The sequence below is a fragment of the Vipera ursinii genome (genome assembly GCF_947247035.1).
Source record: "Vipera ursinii genome assembly, chromosome: 12".
NCBI lineage: Eukaryota > Metazoa > Chordata > Lepidosauria > Squamata > Viperidae > Vipera > Vipera ursinii.
The window spans coordinates 41,685-60,480 of NC_139525.1; the positions used below are offsets into that span (position 1 = coordinate 41,685).

Genomic DNA, 18,796 nt, shown 5'->3' on the forward strand with positions numbered 1-18,796 from the left:
TATTATGGTTGGTGGAAAAATTAGCCAGATGTTTAGACTGGGTTTGGCATTTTTATGGCATGCCCCTGAAGATCTAGCTCTTTGCCTAAGCCTTTGATGAGGATGAATTGACACCTCCTCTTAAATTAGGTTGTTCTCATTTGCTCCTACCTGGTTTGTCATCCTGCTATCTTTATCCTTGCTTTTGTTGTTTTTTGTGTTTTTTATGACTTGAAATTAGTAAAGCCCAGAATTGCTGGGAATTGGACAGAATACTAATCAAAATAAGAATAATAAAATACAAATACTTGCAAATAGAAATGACAAAAGAAAAAGAAAGATAGTATACAATAGTAATAGGTGCCTTGGGTGCAATCAACTGGAGCACCACTTGAAACACCATTGGCATTGACAAAATCACCATCAGTCAATTGCAAAAGGCAGCTTTGCTCAGAAGAGCTTCCATCCTGAGACCTTTAGGACTAGCAAACATCCACATCTGCCTATCTCAGCTCGATAGATAGACAATAATGCCAAATCCAGTGCAAACATCTGGCTGATAGTGTGAAGAACCAAAATATGAATAATAATCTAAACTGTTGATAATCACATTTTTAAAAGTTCAAGTTTAATTTCCAGGATTCATTCTTTTAAAAGCAAAATCAAAAATATTAATGCAACTGATATTTTACTTTTATTTTTAAAAAAAAACATTTATCTTATCCAGATTCTTTTAATTCTTGAACCATTAATATTTTGACCAACTGTAGCCCTAACCCTTATCCTTACTCAAATCAGACTTGCCCCAGGTTTTACTTATCACAAAACGGAGTGGCTGCGCATTTAACAAAATAACCTTGAAGAACCACTAATTGGTATTCGTACCTACAATGGCATTCAGCAGATATACTAGATAGAATTAACAAAGTCAGTAAGGTTATATTGTTTCCCATAATTAGTTGGGGGGGCAATATTGTTTATCATTTTTATTTAAATTAATTGGATGCCTGAGTCCTGTAGAGGCAGATGGTTTATTAATGATAGCTAAGGCCCTGACTTCAAAGTTGAATCTTATTTGGGTTAGTCTCTCAATTTACATAGCCAAGATAAATAGAAGTTGAAGAACTTCTGAGAAAAGAGCATTATGATATACTTATATCCCAAGAAACAATTTTGTTTCTTGAAAAAGAAAACAGAAATTTGTTTGCCACCTTTGTAAGCCTTTCCACCTACAGCTTACTGCTACAAACCTTTAGAAAACTTTCCCAATTTTTTGAAACATTCATGATAAACATTCTTCTTCATGACAAACCAACTCAGTTTCAAATTGATGTCAATCTGTAGACCTACCCAGGGCAACCCGGGCTGCAGAGGCATCGTAATTGATCCAGAAGGAGACCCAGGAAAGAATTGTAATGAGAATGGAAGGCATGTATGTTTGCAGGATGAAGTAACCGATGTTCCGTTTGATTCGGAAGCTGAGCGACAAGCGAAGATAGGAACCTACCAGATAGACGAGAGGGGAAAAACGGTATAATGAGAAGGAGATCTTGGAATCATCTCAGTGGAAATTTCTAGTTTTTCACAGCACAAAACTCAACATCAAAGTAATTATTATACACTTTTCAATAGATGGTAAGTAAATTTGGATGACAAATAAACAGCCACAATATAAAGTGACAGTTGTAACCCAACTGTCTGTTTTCTGTTCTGCTTGAAGGAGCAGAGATTATTCTTCCTGTGTCCTTCCAGCCCTTTCTAGCAATGAGGGCCCCGGTTGTGTGAATAGTGGCAACCATCTATGTCACAGCCATGTAAATTATAAAATCCTGTGATGCTCAGCCAAAGGAGGGTGGGCTGCAACCTGATCCAAAGAGGTTTCAGAGCTCCCCACAGGGATGGGTCATCTGCTCATTTCTAAATATCTCTCATCATTTTTCATTACTCCCTATAACCACCACCTGTTTTGAGATAAAAGGAGTTGCATTTGTATTTATTGTAAATTAACCCTTTTCAAGTATAGTAATTGCAATGAAACAAGAAACCTTAGTTTATTTTTTTTGTCTGTGTGCTTTATGGATTTTATGGATTTTAATTGGTGGTATTGGTTGTGAATGACATTTATTGCAATATTACAGTGCTGTAATTGGGCAACATAGGAACAGTAATAATGAATAATAATGAAGCTAACATGGCAAAAAGAGACACACTTTGGGGAGTGGGGAGGGAGAGAAGGAGGCTCTGTGAAATATGAAAGTTATGAAAAAATGCTTCAGATAAATAGAGGTCTCAGTTTTAAATGCAATTGTAGTGTATTCTAACTAAAGGGGCCCAAATGCTTATCTAGTCGAGGTCTCTGACAGAATGCAGCTGGGGTTACTGTTTGCATTTGGGAAAGACAGCTGCAGGTGGGCAGAAAGGCAGCTCACCCCACCGCTCCAAGGACAGCCTCAGCTTCTCCCAAACAGCAGCAAAAGTTAACAGCAATAGCACTTAGACTTATATACCCCTTCATAGAGCTTTTATAACCCTCTCTAAGCAGTTTACAGAGTCTGCATATTGCCTTCAACAACCTGGGTCCTCATTTTACCAACCTTGGAAGAATGGAAGGCTGTTGAGCTGTTCAGAATCGAACTCCTGGAATGAGCAGTGAGTTAGCCTGCAGTACTGCATTCTAACCACTGCACCATCAGAAACTTGAGAGGAGGTGGGCTCATTCATTGATTCATCCCTCCTCCCACCTCACAGTTTACTTATAAGCATCCACACTTGGTGGGCTAATTGAGCCACATCCTGATGCCTTTTGGAACTTGCAGATATCCACAGGCAGTCTCATCCCCCACCTGGGCTCTTAACCTACAAAAATGTGATTGTGTAGGAGAGGAAACAAAGAAGACAATGAGCAGAGGAGGAAGTGGGACATCTGCAATGTACATTACAGGCAAGCAAGAGCGCTGTCAACCACCAGGACCCCCAGCTATGACTCTGCCACCTGTTGTGGTGGGGTTCCTGCCTGGTGCTTGGCTTTGCCCAAAAGGAGCAACAGGATTCAGGCAGCAGCTAGTCCCAAGGACAAAGGTTGTATGCCACCCTACAAACTGTAAGATTTTGATTTCTTGTAAGGACTAACCATCAAATCCGGCTACACCAACTTGCAAAGCCTAGCAGGGTAAAGTTAACCAAGAGGAACAGGAAAGGCGTGTGTTATAATGAATTATTTTCTACAGAATTCATCTATATTGTGGTGTGTCCAGTTTTTGGAAAACAAAGAACCCTCACAGTGCTGCATATACTTCTAGAGGTGAGTGAAAAAAGTTACAAATCTTGATAGTTCAGAATAGAAACATGCCCCCAAATGATACTTCAATAAAATGCTCTCTAAGACACCAGGAGCAGATTGTAGAAAGAGGAAGAACTACTTGGAGAAGTCTGGAACATGCCATGTTTGATGTACCCTCAAATTGCTGGAACAATACAAAGTGACCACAAAAGCAAACAAGGGCTTCTATAAGAAAAATAACAAAATTTGAAATGCTTATGCAGAATAAAGCCTACCTATTAGGACATATATATGTAAATTGTTACTCGGGTAGACATGGAGACTGAACAAATAAAAGCATGAATGATAAATTGGATACAAAACTCACCAGTTCCTTTCCAGTATTCCCTGTCCACAGTTTCTTCTTTTCAGTGACTATTTTCCCTCCCCCAACATGCCTCCCTGAGCTTTCTCCACTTTTTTCATTTTTCCACCTTTTTTCCTCAATTCCCAGATCCCAAGATTGTTGCACTGTGTCCTGTGCTGGTTAAACTACTCTTGAAGTCCCGTATTATGTTGAGGGAGCACATTTTTAAATGGTGTGGAGAAGCTGGATAGGGCTCAAAGGAGACCTCCGGGCTAGAAGATTTTCACACAGCTTTGGGGGAGGAGAAAGTGAATAAGTAGCTGTGGTTGACTGCTAAATATCTACTTTCAGGGAATACAGCAGACAAAATCCAAGACAAGAATGTATATTATGAAGCAGGACCAACAGAAAGAGAAGTACTTGCAATCAGAGATGGGGAGAGGAGTTAAGGCACCTTAGTACCTGCTCTCTTCCGCTCCAATGAAAAACATCTGGCCAAGACCAGTGGATAATGTGCCATCAACTCATGTTCCGCTCCTATATATTACATAATGTTCTCTCTGCTGATCTGCCCCTCCCTTGGTCTTCAGGACTTCCAAGGGCGCACCCAATGCCGCTGTAACTGAGTTTGTTCCCTTGGTCTTCAGGACTTCCAAGGGCGCACCCAATGCCGCTGTAACTGAGTTTGTCTTTCTTTTCTCAGCTTTTCTCTAGGGAGCTAGGTCTTTGCACCATGTTTTTAACTAATTCTCTTGGTGTTTACATCGAGGCCTTGATGCCCCGAGTTGTCATTATGGCAAGGACGGAAGAACTCACCTGTGGTAAAGTTCACTTCTCTGGTGACAAGCCTTTGCTCAATGATGGTGAACTGGGGCAGCTCGAGGACCTCCATCCCTGTCACAGCTGAATTATTTCCTTGCCAAAAGAACACGATGTCATCAACTGTGTAGCCATCTGGAGAAAAGTAGAGCAGAGAAAGTCAGCAAAGTCTGCAGAGCACTTCAGAGAATAGCCAGAGGATGCAGGAGCCACAGGCTCACAGGCCACGAATTAGCATCATACTGGCCTACTGTGATTTATATTAGTGCTATTAGGATTTACTAGCTGTCACAAATGTAAACATGAATCCTAGTTCCTCTGTGAAAAGAAAACATTTTTCTCTCCTCCTGAAGGAGCTGTTGCAGCCAGCTGTCATACTTTCCAGGGATGAGATCTGGGAAATCTTAGCCTTACTGGTCTTGGGAAGCTGTCATTCCAAGTCACCTCCACACAAAAAAAACAAAGACAAACGCAGAGGGCAAGCTCAGTCCGCTAAACTTGCTCCAGCCCTAGGAATTGCACCTTCCGTTTCCTAAATGAAGAGGGGTGGGGGAAGGGGAGAAAACCAGTGGTTTCCCCACTCAAATGTCTCTGAAGATGAGAAAGGTTTGGAAACTCTGATGAATGAAAAAGTAACATCCAGGTACAAGAGTTCCTTCCCACTCCTGCACACGGGTGTCTGTGGGAGTGCATGGGGCTACCTCCTGTGCCTTCCCAGCACGCGCGCTCACACCCCAACCAGGAGGGTTGCTCATCTCAGACAGAGCCGCCCTGGCTTTAATCTCCGGAGTCCAAAGAAGTCTGGCTCCCTTCTCACCCAGCCTCTTGGCCGGCCTTGCCTGTATTGAAACGCGGGCTGAAGCGCGCGAGTCAGGGTCGTCCCGGCTTCCAGACCGGCCGTGCCCTTCTGCCCGATACTGGATCTCCCGGTGGGGTGCAGCCGTCAAGCGCATTTTCAACGAAGACAGCGAGCCTCGCTTTAAGGTGCGTCATCAGGTTTCCGCGACTCCCGATGCAGCCTCACTCGGCGGACACAGCGTAAGAATGTGGCTCTCTCGGGACGAGGGGGCTGAAGCCCTCAGCATCGCCCTCATGAGCCCCGCGAGAAGAGGGGCTACTTTTCCGGCTGGAGGCCGCTGTTGGCTGCGGCCGCCAGAGAGATGCGTGGTGAAGGGCGAGTTCCTGGGCGGCAAAGAATCTGGGGCCCCGGGATGCGCAGGAGCCTCGCGTTCTCCGTTCCACCGAAGCTTCAGGCAGTTCCCGGGAGGCTGAGCGTGTCCAGCCAGAGATGGGACCGGTCCGGACAGCCATAACCGGTTCCCTTTGTCTGGATGGCAACCGGCCACCATCATCCCCTTGCGCCTTTTGTGCTCCGACAAGCAGTGGAAGACTCCCACCCAATTAAAGGAGCTCATTAAGATGGGGGGAGGGTATTCTGTGCCACTGGGCAAGTGTGCACTACCTACACTCTGAAGACCACCCAGAGCCTCAGTTTTGCAATAACACCTCCCCACACACACTCAAAGATGGTTGGTTTTGAATCCGTGGGGGAAACCCGTTTAAAAAGTGCAGTTGTGGAACATCATTGACAGATGTCCACATCAGAACCCCACTTAGTCCTACTCAGAGGGAAAGTAGACAAAATAGCATTCTGCAAGCAAAGAAGGAGGAGATTTCCACAGTGGCAGAGTAAGTGTCAAAGGCAGGCAGGCAAAGAAGGGTCCATGCTCACTCTCCCTCCTTCATCCCCCCCACCCAACCTCACCCCCATGTTCCTCTTCAAACTCACTGGGGGAGCCCCTTCCAGGCCAAACAGGCTGGTACTCACAGCTCTCAATTTCCAAAGTGCAATTTTGCTGGTCAAGGGGGTATCTCCTTAAGTCCATCATGCAAGCAGCCGTGGTAGTGATTCTGGGGGGGGGGGGGGAAGGAAAGAAGGAAGGGAGAAAGAGAAAGTTAACATGGTGGGTTGCTGTCCCTATGGCAACCAAAAAGAGAGTGTAGGGTAGGTGTGTACATGAGGTGGGGAATGACAGGAAGAGACCGGCTGTGCTACACAGCATCCACTGCACAGTTTTAAGTCATTTGTGACTCACTGCAGCCAGCCCAGCAGCTCTACCAAAACAAGCTAGGAGGGTCAGAAAGAAAATGTAAGAAGAAAATCGGTAAGTGAACAAGAGACACTCATGTTTGTTACAATGCTCAGGAATAAATCTAGGTATAAGTTGTTTTTCAAAATGCAAACGCCTACATCTGAACTCTTCAGAAAGGATCAGTTGGTTTGAAGCAAAACTAAGTTTCAAATGGAATATGGAAAGCAAATCTAATCAAGAATTTTGATTGCCCAAACATGGTTTCTGTAAATGTACTGCAATCCAACCACGGTGTTAAATCCCGCAAATCATCCACCCCCAAGTTACATAAACAAGTTATACAATTGCATTTGACTACCACAAAATGTCACCTGCAGATCCATAAATATCAAATAACCAGTTCAAGAATACCAATTTCAGGCCGCAAAAGTGATCCTTTCCAGAGATTTGGAGGGCAACCTGGAGTCAGTATGAGACATCCTTGTGATGCCTATTGTGCCCTGCAAAGCTGCCAAGAGGATGGGACGCGGTTGTGTCATGAATTCAGTCTAAAGAAGGAGCACAATCTCAGGAGAAGAGGGACCCTGAACAATGGAAAAGCAAAAATTTTGATACAAAGCAAGAAATCCCAGAAATCTGATTGGCTGGCCAGTTTGGGGAAGCTAGGCAGGCCTTTGTCCTTACGCCTAGAGAGTGTTTTAGCAGGGCAGCAGAACTGGGAAAGACCATCGTGGAAGAGGTAGAGGTTGAGGTCATCGGCTGGTGGAGGATGGCGCCTTGGGGTTACTGTGGTGCAAGTCTCTTCTCGGGGCTGCCCTCAGGCTGTGCCGTGAGTGAGTGAGGTTTTTGGACAGCACCACCTTCTTAGTTATTCTCCTGTCTGCAAGAGCTGTGCCACAATGCTGAGAACTGACTACTCTGGGAAGTCTGAGTAATTTGGTCCCACTTGCTTCATTGTGGCAACGGAGACAGAATTGGTACTTTGGTGTTGAAGAAACCATTATTGGTGCATCACAGTTTTGTTTTCTTTCAGAACAAATGTCCTCCCTCCCTTTTATTCTTTGTCTTCATCCTTTCCAACCTGATTCTTGTAGTGAATATGAGATCGTGGTGGCTTATTTGCCTGGCTGAATAATGTTCCTTTGAAAATTGATCAGAATAATTCCTTCTTGCTGATATAGTTGGGCCTGTCAGGAAAACCTGGACCACGTTGTTTCTGCCCCAGAGTTTAAAAACACCTGGCACATACTTCATAGAGAAAATGCCAGTGACTTATCAGGTGAGCGCACAAGGGTGCAGTGAACAGATCTGTGGTGAAATTGTGTGATCTTGGAGCTGCGCAGTGGGTTCTTCGGTATTATTATCATCGCCAGGGCAGTTTTAAATTTCTATAAATCGCTGCCAGCTGAGATCATGTATAGCACGGTGTGGCTTTAATGGGCACTTTAGTTCATGTTATCCAAGAAAGCATTGGAGCAACTGCCTCCAACCTGAACTCATGTCACCTAGGTAGAATCTGAGTTGTTCAAGCTAAATCCAGACAAAACAAAGCTGGTGCTGTTAAAAATGGATGATGAATGATGATAGTTCAGAGTAATCCTTCTGTTGCATTAAAGCCCTGTGTGAGATCTGTGTGTTGTTGCTGATTGGAGCTCCAGTTTGATTTTCAAGGCTCAGTTTCCCTAAAGAAGGATTCTCAGCAGCCCCTGGCAAATGTCTCTGAATGGGCGCAGTTCAGAGGCTGAGCTTAAGGCAGTCCTCAAGCACGTGTTCTCTATTTAAAGGGAGTGCTTGCTTTTCCAGGAACATGGAGCGAGAAAGAAGACAATGAGGTGACTGCAACCAGCAGGGGAATGTAGACCATGAGGATGCAAAAGAAAATGGAGGCAGGGAGATAACCAACAGTGACCTGATAATTTGATCTCTCTGTAATGGGAAGCCTTGTGGGTGCCTCTGCTGTTGTCTCATGCCCTATAAATAGATGGAAAGGGATGGGGAACTTAGGAAAAGCATACCCTCAGATAGATCGGGACCATTTTGCCAAATGCTGGGGGTGGGGTGGGTCTGTTCAGTACATGGCTGTCTGTACATGGCTGTTTGTACAAAGCTGGGAGCATCTTCTCCCTGGAGGGGCTAAGCAAAGGCTAGCTGCAGCTCCCAGGAATGGGCTGGCTGCCAGAGGCCAGTTGGCACTCCCTGAGGCAGCAGCTGGATTAAGAGCATCTCTTCTAGGGAGGACCAGCCCTTCTTCACAAGAGCCACAAATTGGTTGGTGCTCTTTGTGGAGACGGAGGAACAGAACCTGTGGGTCTTCCTTGAAATTCCAGAGAGCAGCTCTTGGGTCTCTGAGAGTGATAGAGGAGCAACATTTAGAGAACCACCAATTTCTATTTTTTTTATGGTTGGTGAGATTCCTCTTGCTACAATGGATTCATTAAAACAGAATAATTTAAGATTAAAAAATTTAAAAATATAAAATATTATAAAATTACAAAAGATGGAGAGTACCAAGATGGGGAGGGTAGGAGTTGTTAATATAGGCTGCGGGGGGAGGTGTTTTCCATAGGGCCATCCAGTCCCATGGCTGTGGGGGCCCTGCATCCTTTGTGGAAGACCAAGAGAGTGGGGGCTTTCCTCACCTCTGGGGCATAAGATGTTCCACAATGCACAGGTGGTGGCAGAAGTGGAAATTCTTTGACTGATGGGTCTGTAGCCTGCTTTCCCTGACTGAACTAGTGGGGTGGGCTAATGTGTTGGGGTGAAGCCGGTTCCACGACTCAATGCCATGTAGAGCTTTATAGGTAATAATCAATACCTTGAATTGGACCCAGAAGCAAACTGGCATCCAGTACAGTTCGCGGAGCAGAGGTGTTATACACATGCCCTTCTTTGGGCACCCAGCATGGCTCACATAGCTGCATTCTGCACCCAGTTCAAGCTTCTTTTCAAGGGTAACCCCATATAGAGCAAGTTGCAGTAGTCCAGTTGGGAGATGACTAGAGCATACATACCAAGCAGATGCCCTCCCTGTCCAGGAAGGGGCATAACTGGCACACAAGGAGAAAAGGTCCTCCTGGCCATGGCTGCCACCTGAACTTTGAGCAAGGCCCCCTCAGTTACATACCAGATCTGTCTGGGGTAGTATGACCCCATCCAGGATCAAAGATGATAAATCCCTGGATACAGAAAGGCCCACCCACAGCCTCTCCATCTTACTAGAGTTCAGTTGAAGTCTGTCGTTCCCCATGCAGACCCCCCCCCCCCGCAGCCTCCAGGCACTGCCAAGGGGCATCCACTGCATCGCTCACTTCACCCAGAACGGAGATATACAGTTGTATATCAGCCCCAAATGATAGAGAATTTGACATTTTAGCAGCTTTGTCACTTGTTGCTGATTCATACGGAGTTTGTGATCCACTCTTGTTCTTTGATACTTCCCATGCATACTCTTATCCTGACATAGCCATATATGCCCTCAAGTCTTCTTCCTAATATCCCCTCCTCAAAAAATATGAAACCCAAGTGGAAGTAGTTGATTACTTCTGCCTTTTCTTAGTTACCCTTGTATTTTTGTGACTTTCAGTGCTGCACTATACCACTTGTTTCCTTCACGGTTGGGTCAGATAACCACCTTTTTAAAATTTACAGCTTTGCATGATCATATTGCCTCAGATTTTAGTAGAGTCCAGGCTCATTGATAACTATCCACCACTATTATCCATAGTGACTTGGCCATCTCTAACAAATATCTTCCTCTAGCTTTGGATCAGGTGGACTCTATCCCTCTCCTATGCCTCTGGTGACCATAGCATAGCTTCTAAAGAGTTCTATGCTACAAAGGAATTCAATCCAAAATGAATGTTTCTTATGGATTGTTAGCTACACACCATTACAACTGCACTCAATTAACCCCCTTGTGTGGAGACCACACATTCTTCTAAGCCAGCAAGGGGAAATGGAATCCCTTAGTTTGGTCTAAGCCAAAACTTTGTCCAGGGCAATTGTCCTGTGAAAACTGAAATAACCATTTAGAGGTCAATGTGTAACTCATGCATTTTGGCCACAAACTATTGCAGCATTGCCACAAATACACTGATTATGAGAAAACCACAATTTCTTATTTCTAGATTTTGACTTAAGATGAAAAGCCTTTTTGAAATGCTACTGAGGGTAACTTTGGAGCCCATACAAATAATTCAAGCCCAGATCATTTTTCTAAATTACTGGGAAAATATATTGATATTATTAAGTACAATTGCAATACAAACACACCACAGAAAAGCCAGCTTTCTCCTCATTTTACTAGAAAATAAAGGGTAGAATCCAGACTAAATGCTTTCTTTTGGACTCACCTCAAGCCGTAAAGAACAGTCCCATCTGGGTGAAGCCTGATCATCCGGTTCTTGACTGTTACCCCATGCAGGAAGGACTTCTTATCATTTAGGAAATAGGTATCAGGGAGCCACAGCTGGTCAGCCACGCGATTATCCAGGGTGAGGTTTAGGGCTAGATCACTATATGCTAGACGCTTATCTCGCCAACTTTGCTGGAAATACATGGTGATGGTGTAGTCCTGGGAACACAAGTGGAGAAGCCATGGGCTAAATGTCAGAAGAATGGCCACCTGTCTTTTCTAGGCAGAAGCACAGAGAATGTCAGGGCATCTGATGGCAACTGAATTCTCTGAGAAAGACATAGAACATAAAATAATGCTGTAGGATTGGAAAGGAACTTGCAGGTCTTCCAGTCCAATCCCTTGCTTAAGCAGGAGACAAATGGTTGTCTGGTCTCTTCTTGAAAACCTCCAGTGATGGAGTGCCCACAACTTCTGGAGGTAAACTATCCCACTGATTGTTTTACTGTCAAAGAAATTCTCCTTAATTCTAGGTTGGGTGTCTCTTTGATGATCTGCCACCCATTGCTTCTTATCCTGCCCTCAGTTGCTTTGAAAAGTAAGTTGACCCCTTCTTATCATGACAGCTCCTTAAGTACTGGGAGACTGCTATCATATCACCCCTAGTCCTTCTTTTCATTAGATTAGACATACCTGGTTCTCTCACTTGTTCATTATATAGTTTAGCTTCCAGACCCCTGATCATCTTTGTTGCTCTTCTCTGCCTGTCTGTGTCTGCCTTCCCTTTGCACTGCTTGCACTTCAGTCCCTTGGGGGGGGGTGTCACCCAGATTCTGGCCTGCCCAAAGGCTTGACAGAAATATGTCCCATTTCTTGGGATGATCTTCATTCCACATTTCAGTCGGAGGAGGAAGAGGAGACGGAATGGCCTCCATGTTCAACCACCTCACTGCTCTTTTGGGTTTGCATAGCTTTTGCTTTAAGACCTGCTTAGAGTAAAGAGAATAATTTCCAAAAATGCAGCACTATTAAAACTTAATTATTTCTGAAATTATGCTAATCAGAGGTATGAAAAAACAATTTTGTGTGAACGATGGTAAGAAAGAAGTTATAGAGATAGGAATGCAGAGCTGTGAATGCTGGAAAGAACTGGAGAGCAGCCCAGAAAAATGCCTGCCTGGCAGTTGCTGAGGGGGAGACCCAGCCCATCTGCAGGCCCCCAGGTGAGGGACAAGCCTTCTGCATGGAAGGAAGCAGTGCTCCGAATGAAGGTGCCTGGGGCCACCTACTAGCAAGAAGGGGCTGCACAATCTCATTAGATCCCTTTGTCCTGTTGCCTAGCAACAGCTCATTGCCTTGGAATCCCAAGTGCTCCCCTCCCCTCCCCTCCCCTCCCCAAGCCTCCCCTTCCTCACACTTGGCAGGCAAGAACAAAAGAAGAGGAAGAAGGAAATCGGAAATGCATCTAGAGTGTCTTATTCCAGCAGGGCTCCCTGACTGCCTCCGGGCTCCTCTCAGAGTGAGACCAGCATCCTGAACTGCCTGCCTGCTCCAACAGTAGAACAGTTCCTAGGCACCACGCGCACGCGCGCGCACACACACACACACACACTTCCAGATATGCTCTTCAGCACAACAAATGTCCCTGGGAAAGCAGAACAGCAGCAGCACCCATGTACCCCTGGCTTATGTAAAAAAAAAAACTTAAGGAGGGGGCAGTAAGGAGTTTTAACAACTCCCTGCTACTAAGTCTCAATGGGACCTTCACCTTGCCAAGCACAGTAAAACGAAGAGGGTGCTGGACTAGCCCCAGGGAGAGCCAGGTCTTTCCCCCCCCCCCCCCCGCCACTGAAACTGCCTGGGGCACTTTGGACCGGTCTTCCCTCCCAGCCTGCCTCGCAGAAGGGCTCTTGGGGATATACAGTAAGGGGACACGCTGTATAATTTGCCTAGAGCCCTTGGAGAAAAGGTGGAAATAAATCTGACTTTAAAAATAAGCAGGGGGTTCTACCTAACCCAATGGACATGCCATGGTCCATTGCTACCTCCTCATCTCATAGGGTACCTTGGTGCCAGTCATTCCTGCTCAGTCCAGTCAGCCTCACCAGGTGGCAGCGGAGGCTGTGGGGATGCAGGAGGAAGGCATCCCGGGTCCCTTGCCTTTTGTTCCTGAGTGAAACGCAGGGTAGAAATCTAATACAGGTGGTCCCCGACTTACAGTTGATCCCAAAATTTCTGTTGCTAAGTGAGACAATTATTAAGTGAATTTTGCCTTATTTTGTGACTTTTCTTGCCACAGTGAATTGCCACAGTGTTAAGTGAATCACTGCAGCTGTTGAATTAGTCACACGGTTGTTAAGTGAATCTGGCTTCCCCATTGACTTTGCTTATCAGAAGGTGTGACTCCAGGATGCTGTGAATGTCATAAATATGAGCCAGTTGCTAAGTGCTTGAATTTTGATCATGTGACCATGGGGATGCTGCAATGGACATAAGTGTGAAAAATGGCCATAAGTCACTTTTTCCAGTCCTGTTGTAACTTTCAACTGTCACTAAATGAACTGTTGTAAGTTGAGGACTACTGTATAGAAATATTATGGGCCAGGAATTCAACCAGGAGATGAATAGATTCTTTGGCAAAATTAATCTGAATGTTCTTCTTTTTTGACCCTCTACTGCAAGAAAACTCCTCTGCTGAAGCAATACTTGGAGCTTAATTAACCATATGATCAGGAGCATGCAGTAATCCAAGCTAGCCTGTCTCCATAGTAACTCAGCCTGACTGTCACCCTGTGAGGAGGCTGCATAAAGCCCCATCCTCACAGTGCACTACTGCACCTGGTGGCCCCCCATCCATCACTCAGCAATAACCACATCCTGAAGCAATTTGACATAGCTTTTTACTGAGGTGCTAGGATTGTATAAGGTTAATATATTAACTATATTGTATATTTTATATGTAGCTCGAGGTGATTCCTCTTCACTCAAGCCAAAGGTTGGACACCCATGATATGTAGCATATCTAAGGAAGCCACTTTCTCAAGGTATATTTAGACTATTGATTTTGTTGCCATAGGAAATGACAGAGATGATCAGCATGAAATATTATAGAAGAGAAGCAAAAGTGTTCTTAGAGAAGAGATTCTTATGAGCTCCTCTCCTTGAGCCTCCTTCTTAGGACCCCAGTTTGAGGCTACCTGGCATCTAAGGCAAAAGCCAAGCCCAGAATGCTGAGAACAGAGGTCAACCTCTCCTGAATCTTCTGTAGGGTGTCTCCACGTGGAAAGGTCCCCTTACAAAGCAAATGAAATTTAGCTTCCTGCTAAATTTGGAAGCAGGATTTTAAGAATTAGCGTATGCTCATTTTAGACTAATATCACAACTTTTCCACTGAGGAGGCTATATTGTGACATCACAACTCCATTCTTTTGCATTTGCATCAAGACATCACACACAGCTAAGTCAAGACAGTGTCTGCATCACAACACACATTTGTGTCAAAAAAGCCAACGTAGTCCTACCTAGGCTGCATCAACAGAGGGATAGTACCACTTTATGCCAGTTTAGTCACACCCCGCTTGGAAGGCTGCATCTAGTTTTAGTTACCGCTATACAAAAAGATGCTGAGACTCTAGAAGGAGTGCAAAGAAGAGCTACATTCATGATTAGGGGGCTGGAAGCTAAATCATAACAGGATCGATTGCAGGAACTATGTATGTCTAGGCTAATGAAGAGAAGGACTAGCAGGGTGACATGATAGCGGTCTTCCAATATTTGAAGAGCTGTCCCAGAGAAGATGGGGTGAACCTATTCTCCAAAGCACTTGAGGGCAGGAGAAGAAGTAATAGATAGAGGGAGAGATCCAGCCTAGAACTGAGGAGAAATTTCCTGAAAGTGAGAAGGGCTCGCCTTCAGAAGATGTGGGTGCTCCATCACTGGAGGTTTTTAAGAAGAGCATGGACAGCCATTTGTCCAGAATGATGTAGGTGTTCCTGTTCAAACAGAGGGTTAGACTAAAAAACCTCCAAGGTCCCTTCCAACTTTGTTACTCTGTTATTCTTCCCATTGTCCAAAACTCCATTTCAGGTTCCTCACTTTTTCTCACTTCAGGAAGATCTAGGTCAACCATACCTTTCATGAGAAACAAGAATTAGTTATGGAATGGCTTGAGACCATCATCTATCTCAATGAACACTTCATTATTTTGTGAAATGCTTTCACCTTTAAAAAGGTGTCCTTCACGTTTAAAAAGACAATGCAGAAGTAAGGCTCTCCCATTCAAATGAAATATTTTAACCTGTTTTGCTCCAGTGAAGGAATTTTTCATTCAAAATAAATCATGCAAAGAAATTACCAGCCCTTTTCCTACCATTACAACCTCAGTGGCCAGAATGAACTTGTGCTTTTTCTCAGTAGATCAGGTAATGGAATGAACCGTGTAGTAATCATTAAGAAGTTTGGAGTTTGGTGGTTTTCTAGTGTCCACTATAATCCTCCATAAAAAACAAGTCCCTCACATTAGCATCTGACATCATTAAAAAAAAACAACTCTCTTCCATCAACCAAAAATTTCTGCCTTAGCTAGATCTAAACTTGTAAACATTATTTTTCTCAAACCAATTAAGATTAAGGCTTAAAAACTGCTCTTTGTTAATACTCCCACCTGTGATGGAATTAGATACGAATTCAGGTAGAAGGGGAAGGGATTCAACATTTTGAATCTGCACAATAATTAATTTTCAGACTCAGTCCCTAAACATACTGCTCAAAAAAATAAAGGAAACACAAAATAAGACATCCTACTATAAATACAGTACATTGTGTTGTTTAAGTGTTCTCTTTATTTTTTTGAGCAGTATATATTATAATGACCGCTATGTTAGGCAAGTGTCAGAAGCTGGACCTCCTCGTCTTCCTGTGACTGAAATCTAGGGACAGTTTGTAAAAATATTAGCCCCTATTCCTTTCTGCTATAAACTAGGAAGATCAGAGAAAACATATAGAGTTTTATCTAGCTCTGGTAGGACATCCTGGTCAAGAAAAGGTGGTCAACACATTCTCAAGTGTCAGTATATAAAAACTATTCGTTCTAGTTCCATGGTTATCTAAGATTTTTCAGAAAATCTCAATGCAGAATGAATAGGACTTCTAATTGCCTGCCTCTTCTTTGGAGCAGGTCCTCTGGTTGTGGATACCCCAGTGGAGAGGTTCTCCATTTAGACAAGTATGCGAAGCTTTACGGGGTGGAGTTTTCGCATTTATTCTACCCCCCCCAGAGGATGGTAGAGTCTAACAAGTCTTGTCACTGAACTCAGTGCAGAATCTTTTCAAAAGAGCAAAAAACAGTGGGGTGAAGGGGGAGGTTGCAAGTACTCCATTGGTTGTCAATACAATACAAGATCACTTATTAACTGAAGACAGATTTTTCTATCGTATTTCAAAAGTCTTTTCCTGTCTGACATTTGCCATCAGAATAAAGTAGAATTTGCTGCAAATAATTCCCAGGGCAAAAGCATGGCATTAAATAATACATTTATATTGTATATGTATACAATATCACATGTTTGAATGTGTGCTCATGCATTCCCCATGCTCTGGTATACCTCACTTCTAGCTAAACACCATTTGCAAATGAGGACGATGAGAACATTAATGCCTCTCTGTTCAATTCAAATTGGGTTTGCTCAATTGGTTGCAGGATATGGAATTCCCAAAAAGAATGATTTTGTTATTCTCATTCATACTCACCATATTCACTTCAGAAATCTGATCAATGCTCGAAATATGGATGCTCATTCCAACAGTAACGGGGTTACCTGAAGCACAAGGAGGTAGGATTAGTCCCCATGCAAATTGAACTAATTTAGGTCTGTTATGGATAATCAACCCTGATTTTTCTTTATGGAATAAAACTTCAAGCTCTCATAAAATGGATAAAGTGAATTGAGTTCTTGATGCTCTTTGGGTTTGATTCTTTTCTTGCAGATATTTCATCACCAGGCCAGGCAACAAAAGCACTGCAAGCCTAAGCCTAGCACCAAGAATCCAGCAGTTCACTTCTAAGCAACATATATCTCTGATATGGACAAGTTTTGAAACTGATAATAAAGTGTTCATGTCTAATCTCTGCTAAATGCCTTGGTAAACCTCACGTCAGGATATGGAAGAAGGAAGCCTCTTTTATGAGAACCAACAGTTGACTAAAAAAGATTTAATTCCCCCCTCCAGGTAGAAGAGAAGCCATGATTACAAGCAACAGTGAGGCTAATTGTTTCAGTTTTGACTGATTTTCCCAAGCATCCCCAAGACACATATGCATAAATACTATGAAAAATATAAAGCTCCAGAATAAAAGACCCTATCAAAGGGCCTTCTGAAAGAACATGAAATTGCTTTTCTTTCTAAATTACAGAAGAAAAAAGGATGCTACCTTTTGCCCCATTAATTGGTCTTCTGTAATCAGAGTTCATTCATGAAAAAAAATAAAGAGCAATGGCATTTCATTTAAAAGGACACTGAAAGATATGATGCTAAATTGCTCTGAATGTCCCCTCTGCACAAGCAACTGCTTGGTGGGACCTCTGGCTGGACCATTCACTTTCTCAGGAGCTCTTTTACCTTCAGCATCTCCCTCTGCAGTTGGGGATGACAACATCCAGCCAATCTATTGCTAAGCACATTGATTTGTGCTTTAAATTGTAAGCTGCCCTGAGTCTTCGGAGAAGGGCGGGATATAAATGGGATTAAAATAAAATAAAATAAAATCTGAAAGGCCTGGTGAAAGAAAATTAAGGCAAAACACTATGAACGCCACGAAGGTGACAAGCGGCGATCCATGATCAAAGGTTAGGGTTAGGTGAGAAAGAATTTAAAGAACCGCAAGAGTTGAGGAATCAGAATCTTGGTTAGCAGCTCCCAGAATACATGTCTTTGTTGATTCTACAGGACTCCTTGCTTATTCTTTTGGAACAATTTCAGAAATGAGGAGTGCTCTAACACTGGAGGCTCTTAGGAAGAGATTGGACAGCTGTTTATCCAAAATCGTATAGGGTCTCTTGCCTGGGCAGCGGGATTGGACTAGAAGATGTTCAATGTCCTTTCCAATCTGCTACTCTTTTATTCTATTAACACTTGGATGACTTTAATTATGGCGTTCCTCCAGATCATTGGAAATAGGGAAGGAGTTAATTTTCCTCTTGTTTACTGGTTGTTTCCAGAAGATGATGCTGAGGAATTAACAGTTATCTCTCAATGGCATGAAATTTTTCAGGCTAAGATTCAACAGGTTGTGGGAGACCTTACAGGGATCAGGGCTGAATTATCTTCACTGTATCCAGCCTTTCCTCTCCATCCAGTCACCTTGACTCTACCCCAAATTAAGGGATTACAGGATCATAAAAAGGGAGTTAAGAGCATTTATGTCTTGAGCTGATGCCTGAGCATAGTAATTAATTGGGTGATATTGGGAAAATTGAAACAAAGTCCAGACAAGACAGAAATAGTTGGTAGAAGGCCCAAATATTCATCTGAATAGTGTTCAGCCTGTTTCAGGGAGAATTGTGCTGTCTCAGGTGATCTTGATGGCGAGGAAAACTTTTATCATCTTCTACCTAGAGCTTTCTTGGCAGAGACCAGAGAATCTCAGCTGGAACGCTGCAGGGTGTGACTGCCCCTGACAACAGTTCATCCCCTTCAGCTAGCCTGGAACAGAGCTGGCAGGCTATAGCTGGTATAGGTTCTCCTGCTTCGGCAGGGGGCTGGACTAGAAGAACTCCCTTCCAGCTCTATTCTATTCAATTAGCTATCTCTTGGAACTGTGTCACGTCAAGATCCTTCTAATGGCGCTGGGTGCCCGTTCCTTTCTTGGCCTAATTCCCGGCCCAGTTCGAGCTGGTTTTTGAAGCCTGGAACAACTTGGGACCAGA

The 18,796-nt window shown here is 43.7% G+C and overlaps 1 protein-coding gene across 2 annotated transcripts in view; it reads right to left on the minus strand.

Annotated features, from left to right (window-relative positions):
• The window catches only part of LOC310645860 (gamma-aminobutyric acid receptor subunit beta-4), a gene marked incomplete at both ends in the record, with an annotated part of 36,768 nt that overhangs the window by 4,897 nt on the left and 13,075 nt on the right, over positions 1-18,796 (minus strand). For both annotated transcript variants that reach the window (XM_083371883.1, XM_083371882.1), the window contains 5 exons: positions 1,330-1,482; positions 4,422-4,559; positions 6,253-6,335; positions 10,870-11,090; positions 16,620-16,687. In XM_083371883.1, coding sequence (XP_083228009.1) covers positions 1,330-1,482; positions 4,422-4,559; positions 6,253-6,335; positions 10,870-11,090; positions 16,620-16,687 — 663 coding nt within the window. The remainder of the gene's footprint in view (positions 1-1,329; positions 1,483-4,421; positions 4,560-6,252; positions 6,336-10,869; positions 11,091-16,619; positions 16,688-18,796) is intronic.